This window comes from Homarus americanus, unplaced genomic scaffold (genome assembly GCF_018991925.1).
Source record: "Homarus americanus isolate GMGI-L3 unplaced genomic scaffold, GMGI_Hamer_2.0 scaffold1024, whole genome shotgun sequence".
NCBI lineage: Eukaryota > Metazoa > Arthropoda > Malacostraca > Decapoda > Nephropidae > Homarus > Homarus americanus.
In genome coordinates, this window is record NW_024715228.1 from 1,539,671 (window position 1) to 1,558,434 (window position 18,764).

General features: G+C 38.7%; 1 protein-coding gene across 4 annotated transcripts; it reads right to left on the minus strand.

The window, feature by feature from the left end:
* Nucleotides 1-540: 540 nt before the first annotated feature.
* Nucleotides 541-17,964, minus strand: LOC121855341 (RNA-binding protein cabeza-like). 4 transcript variants are annotated; one of them, XM_042350245.1, is made up of 9 exons: nt 17,793-17,964; nt 7,942-8,175; nt 7,365-7,748; nt 3,560-3,747; nt 3,281-3,439; nt 2,884-3,148; nt 2,653-2,760; nt 1,376-1,553; nt 541-1,000 (listed from the first exon to the last, which is right to left on the minus strand). In XM_042350245.1, the coding sequence occupies exons 1-9, from the start codon at nt 17,803-17,805 to the stop codon at nt 967-969; spliced, it is 1,563 nt and encodes a 520-aa protein (XP_042206179.1). In that variant the 5' UTR covers nt 17,806-17,964; the 3' UTR covers nt 541-966. The 4 variants fall into 4 exon arrangements, with proteins under 4 accessions (XP_042206179.1, XP_042206172.1, XP_042206187.1 ...); XM_042350238.1 differs by having other exon boundaries at nt 2,653-2,769; XM_042350253.1 differs by lacking the exon at nt 3,281-3,439 and having other exon boundaries at nt 2,653-2,769.
* Nucleotides 17,965-18,764: the final 800 nt, after the last annotated feature.

Below are 18,764 nucleotides of genomic sequence, written 5' to 3' on the forward strand. Positions count from 1 at the left end.
AGTAGACCCTGCTGCCATATGGCATCACAAAAATTGTGACAAGTCCCAGGATGCTGATCTGTCTCATTTCCACAAATGTTTCTTACTTTGACAACACATACATAGTTGCTTCTCGCTCTAGATACATTTATAATAATAATTTGTATTTATTTTAATTATATTTCGCCCTTCAGGCCCTGATGTGGGTCAGTGACCTGTGCCCAGGTGGGCTAATCCCCCCCCCCCCAAAAGCCACCCCTGGTTTATTGTACAGGCATCTCTTTAAATATTGAGATGCATTCCTGAAAACCAATTGTTGTGACTGATAGCAGTTATAGCCCTCTGCCTCAATACTGTAAATATGTTCACTTCCCACACCCATGTTCTTCATTTTTTATTATTTTATATATTTTCTTTATTACAAAGCCATATTTAGAGTAGTGTATTTTAATGTTGCACAATTAAGAGAACGGAATCCCCAGTTTTCCCCACTTTCCTCCCGAATATTACCAGCCAGGTATCCAATTTAACATCACAGGTTTCTAGTAATGAACTCTCAAGACGCATTTGAACTTTATTGATACATAAAGAAAACCCTCAACATGAGACATCAACTGTTACATAAAATTCTTGAATTATAAAAAAATGCCATATCAGCAGCAAGAATTGAACTTCAAATATGAGTGCCTGTTTCAATGCTGCAGAATGGAGTACAGTATCTACACATTTCTCAGCTTAACAACTATGCTGTTGATTTTGTACCTTCTGCTGACACTAGTTTGTTCCTATTTTATTGGTACAATACATAAGACCTTATTTATTAAAAAAATTCCTGTAAACTCAATTGTCTTACCTCAAGATCCTTTTCCACAGCACTTGCCATGAATTTTTAAATGATATAATTGTATATTACTACTGCAAAAGTGGTCAGAATAGGGGCTCTTCCATCCCCTGTCCATACACACACACACACTCCTCCACTGGGCATTAATAAGGTCGAGACCTTCCTGGTCCACGGTCACTGTAAGGGAAATTTAGAGTACGATAAAACACAAATACCATATTTGATGTATAGTGGTTCACTTATGTTGTAGAATCACAATTTATTTTTTTATTTTTTCATGACCAGGGAACACAAGGCATAAGTAAAAAGTAAAAGATGAAGTGGGATTGAAAATCTCTAATATCTTACACTAAATTGGGAGAAACATCAAATTAAACCTTAGATGCAACTGACAGTTTTGCCAAATAGGGATATCTTTTCATTGCTAGTACTTACAGGTAAATAATTCATATGCAGTAAAATTTGTACTGGTTTCAATTAAGATGTCATCTATTACTGATATATTGGTTACACTAACATTGTTTTGACATAAAATTCTTCCACAATACTAACCCCTTCATTGGGCCACCAGAATCGCGGTCTCCATCACGATCTCCATAGCCACCACGGCCTCTGAAGCCGCCTCTTCCGCCACGGTCACCACCACGGCCTCTGAATCCTCCACGATCTCCACGTCCACGGAATCCACCCCTGAAACCTCCACGGTCTCCACCTCCACCACTTCCACTATCTGAAATATTTTGTCAAATTAATTATTTCACCTTGGAACCAACAAACATAAAAACCAAGGACCACATGACAGTAAAATAAACTTGTACACTTCGCCCCCGTATTCGCAAGGGTTACGTTCTTGGAAATCACCGCATATTGTGTGTTCGCAAATACTAAATTTAATCCCTGATAGCAAAACTAGTGTATGGTATCATGGCTACTAAGATTATCATTGTTGTCATAATACTTTAGGTTAGAAATAATGTTTCTGAGATAGTGTTGATGTTTCTATGGAGTGAGTTTTTGTAATACAAATTACAAAAATAATTGTTTTCTCTTCATATAATTCAAGCAAGACTGTAAATAAACACGTAACTTCTATCACTAAGGAGATTAGTCTACATCAATAAAACCATTTTCTTTAATACAGAGCAAAAACTACAATATTCTAATGTAACTAGAATTAAAGAAAATATAAGCAAAAATGAAGTGCATAGGTTGTGTAAGGTGTAGAGGCAAGCCGACCCCCGGGATGTGATGTCACAGCATACACACTTTTCAGGGTCAGCTGGATGATTGCCTGGCTTAACTGTGTTGTGTTGCCAAGATGATGGTTTGATGTGTGGAAAGAGCCACTTTTTTAACATAAAACATGTACTATTGTATTTTACGATATATTATTTACCAATTTTTCTGTATCACAGCAGTTTTTGTTAACAAAGCAGTTACTGGTGGTTGTCATGCGAATGAATGATTTGTTGCATTCAGAACAGGACCAGAGGAGACATAGTTGGGATACCTTGAAGATACAGATTGTTGGAATTCAGATAAAAGGAATTGCACTGTAAATTAAATAAACTTATGACATTGGATTTAACATAAAAGTAGAGATATTCGTCATACAGTGGCCTGACACAAATGAGGGAGGTTATTGGGTGTTACTGGGTCACAAAAAAAATTTCCAACAGCCTCACACATGGCGGAGTTTGCAAATACGGGGAAGTAAGTGTATTTATTATCACCTGTACAAAAACTTTGACAAATATAGAACACTAATGCAGGGGGGATATTCATCATGATTACAAAGGCAACATGTACGATAAGCAATAAAAACTGACCATCATCACCACCCGCTCCAGCAGGCTTGGGCTCATTACACCTATTACAGCTGTTGCGCCAAGCAAAGTTGTTATTTCCACAACTTGGTACAGGACATCTCCAATCACCTGCACGTCCTGGTATGAAACCAATTAATGAATTCAGTGAACATTGGAATTCTAAGAAGTCAATATATACTTCATAATTAAACATTAAATTCAGTATAAAAACACCTTGTTATTAAAACACACCTCGACCACCACTTGGAGGACCATCACGATCTCCACCACCGCGATCACCACCCCCACGACCAGGAGGACCACCACGACGGTCAAAGCCTCTATCACCTCCGCCTCCACCCCCTCCTCCACCACCGCCGCTGCTACCGCCACCACCACGGCCTCGACCACCACCACCACTACTCCCACCACTGCCAGCACCACGATCTCCGGTCTCGCCACCAAAGCCACCCCGTCCGCGTTCGTAACTGCTCTTTGGTCTCTCTGCCATCTGGACCTGTTAAAAATTAAGTTTTAAATAATATACAGTAGTGATTTCACTCCTACCATATACCAATCTTCAAGCAAAATTATTTGATTACCAAGTATCTTATGAGTCCTGAGTAAAATAGACAATGAAGTTCAATACCTTGATTGTGCGTCCCATGAATGACTTTCCATCAAACCACTGTATGGCAGACTTAGCAGTGAAGGGATCGTCAAATGTGACTGTGCACTCTCCCTTCATGCGGCCTGTAGCTTTGTCCTTATACATCCAAATTTTTGGCCGCTGCGTTCTCTTGTCCATCTATGAATAAAAAAAAAAAAAAATGATTCATTTGGTTTTTGTTTAAGTTACTACTGTATTCTATCACTCAGGAAACTCATTTCTCTTGCTGTAAGTTCATTACTCAGCACAATTTCTCACCTTAATTATTCCAATAGAGCCAAAATGTTCTTTAATATTTTCTTCTGTTGCATTTGCAGGCATGCCAGACACAAATATTGTGTCCTCTTGCATCACCAAGTCTGAAGATTCTCCACGGAAGCGGTCACCATTGCCACCACGGCTGTCACCATCAAACCGGCTCCCCCCGTAGTTCCCACTGCCATCTTCTGCACGCCGATACAAATAAGAATTAGCTCATCATATTACATTTTGAATGATCAAAGAATAAGTTCATGCTGGCCAATAGCAGCTTCAGAGAATTAAGAGTAAATTTAAATCATTAAGTACTAAAAAAATTACTTGCAAACTCTGAAGCTACATTGACAAACATGCACCATCATATCTAATGGAAAAAGTATAGACTGAATGCAAGGATTATGAAAACTTAACTGTCTGCAAGTGCAAATGAGTGATTTGTCTATAACATTTAAGAATTAATGCATGAAAATATATCTGATTGATAATTGCTAAATATTGTACATTAAATTTGCACATTAAAGTCAAGTTAAGTTTGCTTCTTAACTATACTCAAAACAAATTACCACTGCCCACCTAGAAGGGTTTTCCTACTTCAAAAGTATAATTACCAAACTTAGATGGTACTCTTGATCTAGACCCATATACACAAACACTAACCACAACAGATAGTGGAGCTCACACCATGATTCTGAATGTATACCTGCAGGTGTACGAGAAGTACCACACAAGGCTGTAGTTTGAGCCAGAACCGCAGTTTGGAAATTAACTTTATCATCCCCGACCTCCCCATTTTGTCTCACATCCACATAAATTACCACTAAAAATAAGTTTTATCAAGGCTTATTGCTATAGCAATTGTATTTTCTGTACTCTCCCATTAAATTTGTTCTTACCAAAATGAGCAAGTATTCACGTGGCACAACTTACTCATACTCATACCATGCATAACACGACACCCAATATTACCAGTAATGGTTTCCATAAATGGGCACAAAGGGTATTACTGTTCAAAAGACCAAAACGAAAAAAAATGAATTACCAGTGTAAGGTGTTCACACCAAAGTTCTTTACTCTCTAGAACCAAAATGAAAATGCTTAGTATATGAAGCATCACACCAAGCCTTTGACCTTTAATTGTTAAAACACACCGTTTCATGTTTTGCTGTCTAAAAATACCCAAACAGACAGGCTAACCATTTAATAAGTGATTTATACCATTATCTTTATATATAACAAAATTGATCCTGACCATCTTGGGCACACATTGAAATGAACCATCACATTAACTTTTCTTCAACATTACATGATTAATTGCACAATTTCAAGAACCATCATTACCACTCTTTCAAAGAAAGAATCCATCATTAAAATAAGACACTTTATCTAAATTGTTATTGCTAACTTCATTAATACCAATTCCATTTAACTGCACCTCACTTTCTATTATGCATACTACCATCAGGCTCATTGTACCACATGGTCTGAGAGGGCACACAATAATTAAGACCCAAGGTAACAAACTGGCTGTGTGAATCTAATTGTACACTTGAAGAAGCCTATAAACATAAATGCTTATCCTCAATCATTAGAGCGGGTTAATAAAAGCAGAAAAGACTTACTGTACACTGGAACATTCAAAATGTCCAGAAAAAGCCCCCATACAATTGAGGATATGCAATTACGAACAGACCACACCATTGTCTCAAATGAACTAATACTTCTGTCTCTAGAAATAATCATGCAAAAGGTTTATATACGTAACAAAGCTCAGTTTGAGACCACAGTGCATTACTTAAGCAAAGATCACACTTGAACCAGCAACACAAGTGATGCTGAAAAAAGGAGGACCTTTACTTAAGATGGCCTGCATTTGCAAAACTGACGAAAAACCATAAGCACCTACAGGTGCTGTTACCTTTGTTATAACCTCTCCCTTGATCCCGCCTGTAAGAAGACACTTTGAGACCGGCAGCTCTGTTGGCACGAAGTTGTCAATTTGTCGGGCAGTCACACAGTTAGACAGTCAATGTCAAGTCAATGATTTTGGGTTGAATACCAGAGTAACAAGCATTCCAATGCATACATGGTCAATACATCATGCAACTGTATGTCTTGTTAAACTGGAAACTGAAGAGAGCATGATCATTCATGTGAGATAACCACATGAAGACCTGACTGTCACCTGGCAGTATATTATCTTGAGCTGAAAGTCTAATAAAGTCAGCTTGATTTACAGGCGAGGAGACATCAAGGGAAGGTTGTTGGGTGTCCTCAACAGGGTTACTTGGATTTCTTCCTGCTACCCTCTGCTTTGCCACACCACGTTGTTACTCTCATCACCTCTAAGATCACAATTTTTCTCTTCTTCATTGACCTCCAATACTTATACTCAATTAAAAATTTACGCCTTACACGGGAAACTTTTTAGTTTACACTTTTAAGTTAAAAAAATAATGCCCTGCCTAAAATTTCCTTGAACTCAGAAATGTTCATCTACAGCTCGAATGCCTTCACACCAATGTCAAGCATCAACTTGGTGGACTATATTTTTACACAAATGCCAAGTATCAACACTGACAATTTTTACACCAATGCTAATAATTAACTAATAAATTATGTCAGTGTAACACCAATTATTGAAGCAATTATTACCACTTGCAACTTTACAATGCACACTCCACAGTACCATTTCTGGCCACAAGTTTTCATATTATCTTATAATTATCTTCAAACGAATCATGTGCGCCACTATTATGTAATACTGTACACAGAATTTACATATACCAATTCTTCATTTCTCGTCAGTTCCCATTCTTACATTGGGATACCAATTACCTGTCAGGAAAACTAAAAATATATTAAATATTTGTAACATGTACAAATTTCTAGAAAAAAAAGAAAAAAAAAAGAAAAAAAGAAAATAGGGGGAAAATGCAGACCACATAAACTACCCATCTGAATTTTCAAAAGTTCCATTTCTTTTAATGACCTCTAGCCAAATTCATCGTGACCATTTATTTCAAACACACCATACTGTACCAATATCATGTGCAATACAAAACAGTACTCCAGGTTTCATCCCTAACAAGATTTCACAGTGCAACCATCATGATGTTAATGCCTCAGTTGAACTCTGAATTCTAAGAACAAAACTATTTAGACTATCAACACCCTCTAAGTGGCCTAGTGGTGGTTTAACTTACCTATGAGTGGGGGCCGAGAGCTGGTTCTTGGGCTGCCCGTGCATGCCACCAAAGCCTGGAGGGGCAGACTGGGGGGGAGGAGCCATGCCTAGACCACCTTGAAAAGTTCAGCAGTCTGCATTAGTACACACAGTAATGCTGGCCCACAACCTCAGGGCTCAACCTTTGAGTGTCACTAGCAACTTTCATCTCAATGGCCTCATTGAGAGAATCCAAAACCAAACAATGTAACAGCTGCATGGTGGACAGATTGTACCATTTATATTAAGCTTTATTAGTCTTAATACAATCTTCCAAACAATGAACAAATGCAAGAATTCTAATGATGTATTGCCTGATGAGAGACATGCAACATATGATTGGCTGCAAGTGCAAGGGTTGCTAGATTGATTAATCACTTCACTTAGATCTCCATGACAGTAGCACCTTTTCAGATGTTCCATGTGCCCCCATGTGTTTACTAATGATGATTTTTGTCAACTGAGAGGAATGAATATCAACCATATACTAAGGTCCATAATAAAGTCAGTCAGGTATCAGTCTAGTCAGTGCCAGATTCCTGAAAAGTAAAAAGGAAGAAAACACACAAAAATATGACTTACTGTTAAATCCACCACCTTGGCCACCATAATTTCCATTTGATGGTGGTGGTGGGGCACCATAGTTAGGACCCTGGGGCCCCCCATAATTTCCACCTGATGGCGGACCACCATAGTTTCCCTGTGGTGGTGGACCACCATAGTTTCCTTGAGGCTGAAGGGCAGAGTAGTTAGCACTGGGTTGACTACCATAGGTACTGGCTTGTTGTCCACCATAGTTGCTGGTTGGTGGTTGACCATAGTTACTGGACTGGTAGTTACTATTTTGTTCATACCCTTGTGACTGTCCACCATAACTGCTGTATCCTCCACTGCCTGCTGCAGGCTGAACTGGCGGCTGTGTCTGCTGCTGCATCCCATACCCACTGTATGAGCTCCCATGGCCACCTGGTAGTAGTAGCTTAACCTCAGTCATTCTTTCTCCTCTTCTATGCAAATCTCATCACTATCATTCACTCCTACTTGTGTTCACAGTACTGTGGCAACTGTGAGACAATAATCCCACAGCATTATTCTGATATCATGATCTGAAACGGGAAAGGAAGTGCATGGGCTCTCCTGACACGTGCACATTACTCACCTTGTGGAGGGGGAGCACCGTAGGAAGGTGGTGCTGCATAAGGAGCCTGGTTCGGTGAGTAACCCTGAGGTGGCGGTGCTGAATATCCACCATATTGCGGTTGTGTGTAGGAAGAAGCTGGAGGGGGAGCAGCTCCTGAAGCATTGCTATAGCCCCCATAGCTGCTTGCACCACCACCACCACTACTACCACCACCGCTGCCACCACTGGCATATCCTCCACTATAGTTATATTCTGGAATATCATTTATTTCAGTCAGTTTCAGAAGGATAAGAGAAAAAACACACCGAGAATCAATTTTATGATTGTTAAAACAATATCATAGCAATAAAGTTAGAGATTGAGATGATGTACTGAAAAGATATTTCAGAAAAAATTTAAAGCATCAAGTGATGTGAGGTGAACTGGACCACCTAAAGTGACAAATCATTTCCAGAAAGTAATTAATACATTTAGAATCTTTTTTAATCTAAGATATACATGTACAGGGCTTTCACCAATTATAACACCAATCCTTTCAGACTAATTAGAGTAGAGGATCTTTAGGTGGCCAAGTTTACAAAACAAAATTTTGAAGTGGACTACAGTATTTTCAATATACTGTAAAGTAAAACTATCATTTTTTCACTGCTCATCATCTTTCCCAGCCTTTCAATATTTCTTGTTCACCGATGACTTTACACAGGCCTTGTAATTATTGTCTTCACTGTCCAGGTTGCCCATCACATCACTTCTGCACTCTTTGCACCCTTCTCTCCCTCCTACCATTCATCTTTAAATTGTAGCTAAAAAATTTTCCCATCACTTGGTTTCTCATTTTCTCAGTACTGTATGCCCACAAAACCAATGCGAACCCAAGCCTGTTTAAATCTATAGCTACAAAATGCAAATATTGTATAGCAATTGTCTGTACTGAGGCTGCAACATGCAAACAGGGTGCCAAGATTTTAGTGCAAATTTTAAAAATACACAAAATGACATGTTTATAGACTGTCCCAATACAATCTAGCTCCCCCTACACCACCCCTGTACACACTGCTGCTATGGAAGAAATATTTTCATCGCCTAGTAACCTAGACCTATTCATTTCTACATGGTACAGGAGCTTTTTACCACATGTAATCACCATTAATGTTTTACAGCCATTTTCCACGCTTGCGTGGGTTTAGCCACTGTCGCCATGTCACAGTCTCTTGCAGTCTCTCTCGCCAGGTTCCTAACTAATGTCATTTATTACAACCTCTTCCCATGTCATTCTTGGCCAACCTTTGGCTCTCCTCCCTTCTACATTTACTCATGCACTTCTTGACCCAACTGGTATCCATTCTCCCCCAACGCCCAAAAGATCCCAGCCTGCCTCTATGCAGAACTTCAAACACTCTCAATATGCCAGCCACTCTCTTACCTCTGACCAGGGCCTCCTGTCTTTAATTGTCCCATCACACATCCACCTCACCATTCTCATTTCAGCTTCCTCATGCTTACTAATGTCATTCTCACTGCAATACAACTCACTTTGAACACCAGCCACATCCTTCCTTCCACCAGGTGGGAAGGCCCTCTTGCTGTCAATAAAGACACCAGCTCCCTAAACTTCCACCAGCCACTTCTGACTTGCTCATTTGAGTTGGCTTCTGCACCCCCACCGGCACTGATCATGTCACCCAAGCAACAGAACTAAATGACAGTCCAGGTATGAATCTCACAATAGTAAGTTTGTTCAGCTTTGCTGTGGGAACATGTTTCCAAAACATGCAGAGGACTTAAAGTCAGCGACATCCTGCAGTCTGCCATCTATTTCATTGCACCACCGTGTAACCATCTTCCAAACTCGATGCACATTATTGAATTGCTGCCAACACCTTTCTTACTCACAGCACTTGGCCATTTTCCAACACAAGTCCCTCACCTACACCACTTATCAATACTTTTGTTTTAGCAACAGGACCTGGACTATTCCACCTTTTAATTTCTAAAAATTCTCCACTGTCTCTTCACTATCACCAGTATACAAATACTCCCAGGTCAAGCCAGTTGTAAAGTCCCATGATAAACAGAAGAGGCTCAAGACAGAACCCTTACAGTACATTCACCCAAATTCCTCACTTTCCTGCTCATTTACTCTCAATTAAATGAAGCCTTCATAATACCATACATAGTTGACTAAGATACACCCTGAATCCCAGCTTTCTAAATGCCCACTTTACTACTACACATGGTACCCTGTTAAATGCCTTCTCTTCGACTACCATACAACCTTTTCTTCCTTAGATATTTCTCTTGTAGCTGCCTGGCTATAAATATTGCCTCTGCTGTTCCCCACCTGGCATAAATCCAACCTACATTGTTTATATTAATATTTTCTTCTCTCCCTTACCAATATCTCAATCACTTTCTAAAACTTTTATATTGGCATGTAGTTCCTGTGTTCAAGTGCATCACATTTACCCTCAAGTAATGACGATCACAACCCCCAGTAATATAAGGGTTCTATCATTCAATATATGATGTCTTGTCTGTCAAATGCTCACTTAACCCAATACTTGTACAAAAGTAAGCTATAATAATAAGCTTCAATCCTAGGTCGAGTAGGTTTTGTTAATTAGTATAAAACCAATACAGAAATGTACAGTACATAGTACAGTGGTCCCTCGGTTAACGAGTTACCTTCCATAAGATTCTTAACTTCGGTTAACGAGCAATCCCTCGATTAACGAGTTTCTTACGAGCCGACCTGAACATGTATTCGCTTGCATTTGGCGGTCCACCAGCTGTAGTATTAGTCCGCCAATACAGTAATCGGTTCTAGGGCTTAAATTCCTTACCATTTTAGTAAATATCAAGAAGTTTATACTATTCAATAATTTTAAAATTTTAATATTAAATTTTTTAGTCATTTTAACAATTATTGAACATAATTGAAGGTAATGAAACTAGTTTTATGCGCGCCATCCAGCCTCTCAACACACCATACAGGCGCCAGTCTTTGTGTCTTTTCAGTGGAGATAACATCTTGCTTGAGACTCCTCAAGTAAATGCTTTTTTCTGTGTTTGCAATCAAATTATTCGTCATTTTTAAATTTATTTTATATATTGACAATATATAGTGCAGTGTTGATTTAAAGAAAATAATCTTGAATTACACCAAGAGAACTAAAATTTTATGGGTGAAATGGTGCTGTGTGGTGACTTCTCTTCCACCCCAATGCCTTCTCTTCTCCCTTCTCCTCCACCCCCATTCTAATTCCCATCATCATCATCCAGGAGCCTTCTACATACACACCTCAAAGTAAGTGTACTTTTCTACCTTTTTTGTTGAATTTTGGCAATTTTCAGTGAGCAGGAACAAATTACCCCAAAACCCATTGAAACAATGGTTTCGGTTAACGAGCAACATTCTAGAACGGATTGTGCTCGTTAACCGAGGGACCACTGTATTATTCGGTGATATTGTATCTAATGCCTTTGTTGACAATTTGCAAGAATGAGAACTTTCTGAAACATCAGGTACAGTACTGGGTAAAGATGGAGGAGATTTAACACCAGAAGGATTTTATGGAATTGCACCAAATTTTCAGATATTTGGGTGTTACCAAGTAATAAAATCTAAGTGACGTATTTTCTTCTTTTTTATCTATCCTTCAATCATAAATTACTTGTTAGTGGGTAGGGCATGAAAGAAGGGGGAAATAATTGGAGTAAAAACGCTGATTATATGCCAGTAATTTCGTGTATGTCCTTTTTAGGACAAGAAATCAAATATTTACCATAATTCTGGCACCGTGGGTTTTGGTTCATGCCGTCTGCTATGCTGGAGCATCCACAGTCTTTACTTACGTTTACATGTCTAAAAATTAACGACAATCTCATCGGGCGTGTTTATTACGATTTATATTGTATTGACTTCGTTCATTTTCTTATTCTAGAGATGTTGTTTGGATGATAGTAAGAAAATCAAAATGACAATGCACAGGTAAGGAAGTTAGGTCAGATTCTAATACATCCTCTGCTTTTGCACTTCCATTTTAGTGTTCATTATCATGCAAATACAGTAAAAAAAAATGTACTCCCCTAAATCGAAATTACTCATAACTTGTAACGTTTTGCTGGATTGAAATGTTACAATTTAGTAATATTTGATAAAATTTCAAAATATTACAATTCAGCCCCTCTCCGACTTACGACGGGGTTAGGGGCCCAAATCCAGGTCGTAAGTCGAAATGGTCGTATGTCGAAAATGCTTAAATAATACATAGAAAATCTAAAATGGGTGTCTCTTATTCTTCCCAGCACCACATAACTCTCACTTTTAAGCTTGCCAGCCATTTTAAAGGAAATTACAAAAGAAAATGTTCTGTGTACTGACGTTGGGACTCAAAAATACGTAATTTGAAAAAAATTTTGGTACAACTGAGGCAGGTCATAAGTGCAAGTGGTCGAAAGTCGGGGAGGAGCTGTACAGTACATCGGAATAATGTATACAGTCAGTCCCCGACTTACAACGGGGTTAGAGTACATAAAAAATCTAAAATGGTTCTCTTTTTCTTCTCAGCACCACGAGAACTCCCAATTTTACGCTTGCCAGCCATTTTAAAGGGAACTACAAATGAAAATTTGTCAGTACACAGCGCGATCACTAACGTCGAGATTCGAAAATACGTAATTTGAAAAATAATTGTACGACTGCAGCAGTCTTAAGTCGAGGAGTACCTGTATTACAATTTTAGTAATATTTGGTAACATTTTGAATTACGAGACATTTACGAATATGAACAACACACGTCACCATGGGATGCGACGACCAACGTAAGTGTAAACAAGTACCCGGTAAATGCGTATCAGTCAGTTCGGCGTGTATGGATCAGACATAGAGTACACAGCTATTACAGTGCAAGCTTTTTCCACTTGTTTTTTCCATCACTGACCAGTGTTTGAGCCATTAATTTTGATAACCCTAAATCTGGTACTGTACTGGGAAATGGTTTAAATTTTAACTGGGGTAGATTACGGAAAAGTACCTTTTTTTTCCCCTCGGGAGGTGTCCGTCATAATTCACAAGGGCTAGAGCTCCTATTACTTTGAATAATGATGATATTTGGTAACTTGTCCCACTCATCCACTACTCTGTTACCAAACCAATGTTTACCTATTTCGCGCCTAAATCTAAATTTGTCTAATTTAAAACCATTGTTACGAGTTCGCTCCTGGTTGGATAGTTTGAGTACCTTTGTAATGTCCCCTTTGTTTATCCCTGACTTCCATTTATACACCTCTATCAGGTCGCCCCTCGAGGGAGTGCAAATTAAGATGCTTTAACCTGTCTCTGTACTCAAGGTTCCTAATGCCCGGGGATTAGCCTTGTCATTCTCCTCTGAATTCTTTCCAAGGATTCTATGTCCATTCTGTAATACGGTGCCCAGAATTGAACTGCGTAATCCAAGTGAGGTCTCACTAGCGCAAGATATAGTTTTAGGATGACCTCGCTTGTCTTGTAACTAACACTCCTTTGTTTCAAGCAAATACACATAGTTTATTTGGCTTAAGGTTCCTACTTATCATTACAGTACTCCTAAATCTCTCTCGCAGTCGGATTTCTCAATGGCATCGTTGTTCATCTGGTAACTGGTTTCCCTGTTTACATCTCCTATACTGAGTGCTTTACATTTGTCCACGTTGAATTTCATCTGCCATTTTTCAGACCGTTCGAAAAATTCGTTTAGATCTTCCTGTAGTTTTGCGGAGTCCTCATCAAACTTAATAACACGTCCTATTTTAGTGTCATCAGCAAATTTACTTATGTTGCGTCTATGTCGTTTAAGTATATAATAAATAATAATGGTCCAAGTACTGAGCCTTGGGGAACTCCGCTAGTGACATTCCTCCAAGGCGATTTAGTGCCGTTTATGCTCACTCGCCGTTTCCTGTCCTGTAACGACGCCCTAATCCATTTAAGGATATTACCTTTGATGCCATGTGCTTCTATCTTTCTAATTAGTCTTTCGTGGGGGACTGTCGAAGGCTTTGCTCAAGTCGAGATATACCACATGATAATTGTGCCCCTCGTCCACCGACTCGAAAACTGATGAAAAGAATGTTAATAGATTAGTTAGACATGAACGCCCACTTGTGAAGCCATGCTGGGAATCATTGATCAATTGGTGCTTCTCCAGGTGATTTCGAATAGTTTGAGATGGTTGCTTCCAGTAATTTGCCTACTATTGATGTTCGAGTGATTGGGCGGTAGTTAAGAGGATAGTGATCTATCCCCCTTCTTGAAAATCGGTATTACATTCGCTATCCTCCAGGATTCTGGTACTACACCTGTTTTTAAGGACATGTTAAACAACTTTGCTAAGGGCATACTAAGCTCTTCCTTACATTCCTTTAATACTCTGGCAAATATATTATCGGGACCAGGTGACTTATTAGGCTTAAGTTTGTCTAATTGCCTCAGGTATCATGTTTAAATTTTCAGTGGTGAAAACTGTTGAAAAATATTTATTCAGATTATTGCTCATTTCTCCGTCATTATCCGTTAGCTCGCCGGTATCTGACTGTATTGGTCCAATCTTATCTCGTGTTTTAGTTTGATACATTTGGTAGAATCCTTTGGGGGTTGTCTTCGCCTCCCTTGCTATCTTCAGTTCATTATTCTTCTTTGCTCTCCTTATCTTGGTCTTGACCCTACCAGCCAATACCTTATAATAATCCCGGAGGTAAATTTCGCCACGATTTATCCTTCTACCTATAGCTTACCTATAGCTTTCCTATGGCCAATAATGTTCTTTAAATAAATATTTATCCATTTAGGGTCATTGTTATCTGATCTGAGTTTTTTGTATGGTATGTTCTGCCTTTGTGCATTAAGTAACTCATTATTTAAATTGCCATGGAACTCGGCAATCTCGGATCTCGTTATCAGGTCGGTGTCAACCGTCAGGTTCGTGGGTGGGGTGAGGTCAGTGTGAATCACCCCCAGAAGTGATACCCCTTTCCTCAACTGCCTCTTCAAACTATCAAAGTTTGCCCTTCTGAAATCTGGGACTTTAGTGGCATTTTCCTTACGTCTGCCCTGAAAATCTAACTGGAATCTAATTTCTTTGTGATCGCTGTTTGCAAGTTCGTTCACTACCTCGACATTGCTTATGAGGTTTTCTCTGTTCAACAGAATTAAATCGAGAATATTATTACCCCGGGTGGGTTCGGTTATATGTTGACTTATGAAACAGTCCTGGATCGTTTCGAGAAAATCCTCTGATTCTGAGTTACCCGTAAGGTCAATCCAATGTATTTGGCCAAAGTTAAAGTCGCCTACTATACAGACTTTGTTGTGTATGGAAGCCCTGCGCATTTCATCCCAGATAAGTACAGTAGCTCATTAACTCTATCTAGAAAATTACCATATTTTCGGTAAATTTTTCTTGTCACACCGTTCACTTTTAGCAAGTTAAAAATATATTTTTCTAGTGTATTTGTGTGTTGAGACCGAATATGACCTTCCTTTTTGGCGGAAATTAATCGTGTTTTTTTTTTTGCGATTTTTGTTTGTTTGACGTTTTCCGAGAAAAAAAGTGGCTAAGCGACTAAAAAATACACAAGAAAACACTAGAAAAACAATAACCAAACCTAACCTAACCGACTCTCACCATATGATGGAATCACCTATTTCTTACCTTATTGGCCTGGTTCTTGTTCGTCGTTGCATTCTGGGATTCTTACACAACACCACATATGTTGGTCTTTGTGATATTTACATTCAGTCTTGCTCTTAGTACACTTTACTGAGGTTGGAAGAACACCATGCGATCGAAAAAATGCTATAGTTTCTACTTTTTTTTTTTCAAAAAAAAAAACTCGCTATCAGCTCCATATAGTACTTTAAGTGACACCTATCGCAGACTTCCATGGTCGGCACTGAACTTGAATTTCAAAATATGAGACCAAAATGAATACTCAAATTTGATTGGGCCAAAAAATACCACGAATTAAACCCAAAAACATTTTAATTGGTTTCAAAATCAATAAGGCTTTTGATTGACCGCGTGACGTGTACAACAACGCATGCGCAGGAGACACTCAGTGTTGGAGGAGAGGCAGACGATAATGGCGGGATATTAATGGAAGAAAATATTAAATATTTTGGAAAAGCTATCTCCGTTATTATACATTTCCGACGGTAATGTAATAGATGAAAATTATCTTATAATTAGACGTCTTATTCGAATATGATAATAGATTAGTGGTAGGAATGAACAGTGTAAAGAAAATACCATATTTTCATAAACCACCTAGCAGTGAGATGAATGTAGGTGTATTAAAAATGTATATATTTTTTATTTTCGTCTCGCATATTGTCTTAGTGTTTTTTTTTCTATCCCAAGCAACAGTTTTTTTGGTATTATTTTCTTGTAGCTCCTTTCATTCCTACCACTAATCTATTATCATATTCGAATAAGACGTCTAATTATAAGATAATTTTCATCTATTACATTACCGGCGGAAATGTATAATAACGGAGATAGCTTTTTCCAAATAAATTTATATTTTCTTCCATTTTTTCCCGCCATTATCGTCTGCCTCTAACCCAACACTGCGTGTCTCTCGCGTCTCCTTCATAAATCATGACGCGCATGCGTACCCGTACACTTCACGCAGCCAATCAAAAGCGTTTTTGCTAATTCAGAGTATATTTGGCCCAATCAAAATCGAGTTTTATTTTGGATCTCATATTTTGAAATTCAAGTTCAGTTCCGACTGTGAAAGTCTGCGATGAATGTCACTTAAAGTATATGGAGCCGATTGCGAGTTTTTGGGGAAAAAAACGTAGAAACTATAGCATTTTTTCGATCGCATGGTGTTCTTCCAACCTCAGTAAAGTGTACTAAGAGCAAGACTGAATGTAAATATCGCAAAGACCAACATATGTGGTGTTGTGTAAGAATCCCAGAATGCAACGACGAACAAGAACCAGGCCAATAAGGTAAGAAATAGGTGATTCCATCATATGATGAGTCAGTTAAGTTAGGTCAGGTTAGGTTAGGTTTGGTTTGGTTATTGTTTTTCTAGTGTTTTATTGTGTATTTGTTAGTCGATTAGGTACTTTTTTCCCCTCGGAAAACATCAAACAAACAAAAAATCGCAAAAAAACCCGACTAATTTCCGCCAAAAAGGAAGGTCATATTCGGTCTCAACATACACAAATGCACTAGTAAAATATATTTTTAACTTGCTACAAGTGAACGGCACTACAAGAAAAATTTCCTTTTTTTATTTTCGTCTTTCAGTTTATTATTTTCTATCCCAAGCAACGGGAAGGAACGCGGTAACGAAAACGGTAAAGCAGTGGTTACGAAACGGGTCAAAAAATAGTGATGCCGAAATGGGTTGGTGACGAAATGGGCAGTATACGGTACACAAGTCTGCAATAGGCCGGTTGGCCTGTGCATGGCATCTCCTGTCGAGTTACAGTATATGAAGCATCCAATTAAAGTAAGGAACTACAGTATTGCCAGAACTACATACATCGTGGCCCCTGTCCTCTAAACGGTGGTGGAAGTAATTAATAGGTAAGCAGCAGCAGTGCACGTGAGGCAGATATAAGGGTGACGCACTACCAACCCCGCCAGGATTAGGTAACCACCCAAAACCAAATTAATAAGAATTACTTTGCAAGGACCCTACTAAGTTATATACTAATGTTAAATGTGGTATATAATGGTAATTACTTAATATTTCAGCATGAGCATGGGAGTCGGCTACACACAAAATGGCCACCACAAACCCCCAGGAATGCGGTCAGCTTCCGGACAACAAAACGCACAATAATTAAACTTCACATCAAGATTACTTACGTGTGTCAGCCATGGCTGCAATCCCTGTGCGTTAAACTATTTAATCAGAAGTGTTTTTCGACGTCGGTTGACTTAAGCACAACAAAATTGAACAAACTTGAGATGTTCGCGGGAAATACACCACGACGATGTTGCTTCATGGGACGACGCCGATGCTGATTGGCCGAGCTGCTGCGACGCCGCCGTGCACACGACCCCCTGCCAGGGACCCTGAGTGTAATGCTCACATGTAGCAAATTATATTATATTATATCATATTGCTCTCATGAAGGAAAATTTGTCAATTATAATAAGAATTCTAGCTTATATAAACTTATTCCTTGAAAAAAGTCATAATAACTTAATCACAGGGCATTTCCAGGATTATAATACACAAAGGAATTTTGGTAGTGTGGTGGATGAAGGCATCAGATCTGTGTGTAATCTATGTCTAAAATTATAGAATTATATTTCCATAAAGTAAAAAATAATATCTTAATTATCATGCAACAAGAAATTATGCAAAGGAGCAAGAAACATATGTTCGGCAGTTTGAAGATATTCAGCATCTTATATTAGTAGTAATATAAATAAAGCAAACCATAGCAAACATTGACAACTCTTTCCCGCGTAAAGCGAATGCCTCTTAATATTGTCTCGAGTTCGATCCCCTTACCAAGGCAACGCTTGGGGGAGGCTAGTTTATAGAGCACCCCCTTGCTCCCCACACTGTAGGCCTAGGGGCTTGTTGTCCCATCAAGTTTGCCGCCATTTGTAGAAAATCTATTTACTAAATTCTCTTGTATTCTTATGATGGTGTAAGCTGCATGTCTTCAGATGAGTCAGCCGCTTTCTCATCTTAATGAATTAAAAAATAGAATAAAAAAGGTTCTCTAAAAAGGTCTTAAGATGTCAAAATGAGGGAGAGATTAACATTGTCAAATACAATATGTTATTGTTTTATAAAAATAACCAGTGTTTCCGTTCAATAAA

Excerpts from the sequence above, each read along its gene's own strand:
- LOC121855341 (XM_042350238.1), bottom strand. Across the intron at positions 7,749-7,941 it reads CGGTGCTCCCCCTCCACAAG|GTGGCCATGGGAGCTCATAC; the intron begins GTGAGTAATGTG and ends TACTACTACCAG. Across the intron at positions 1,001-1,375 it reads TCTGGTGGCCCAATGAAGGG|TGACCGTGGACCAGGAAGGT; the intron begins GTTAGTATTGTG and ends TTTCCCTTACAG.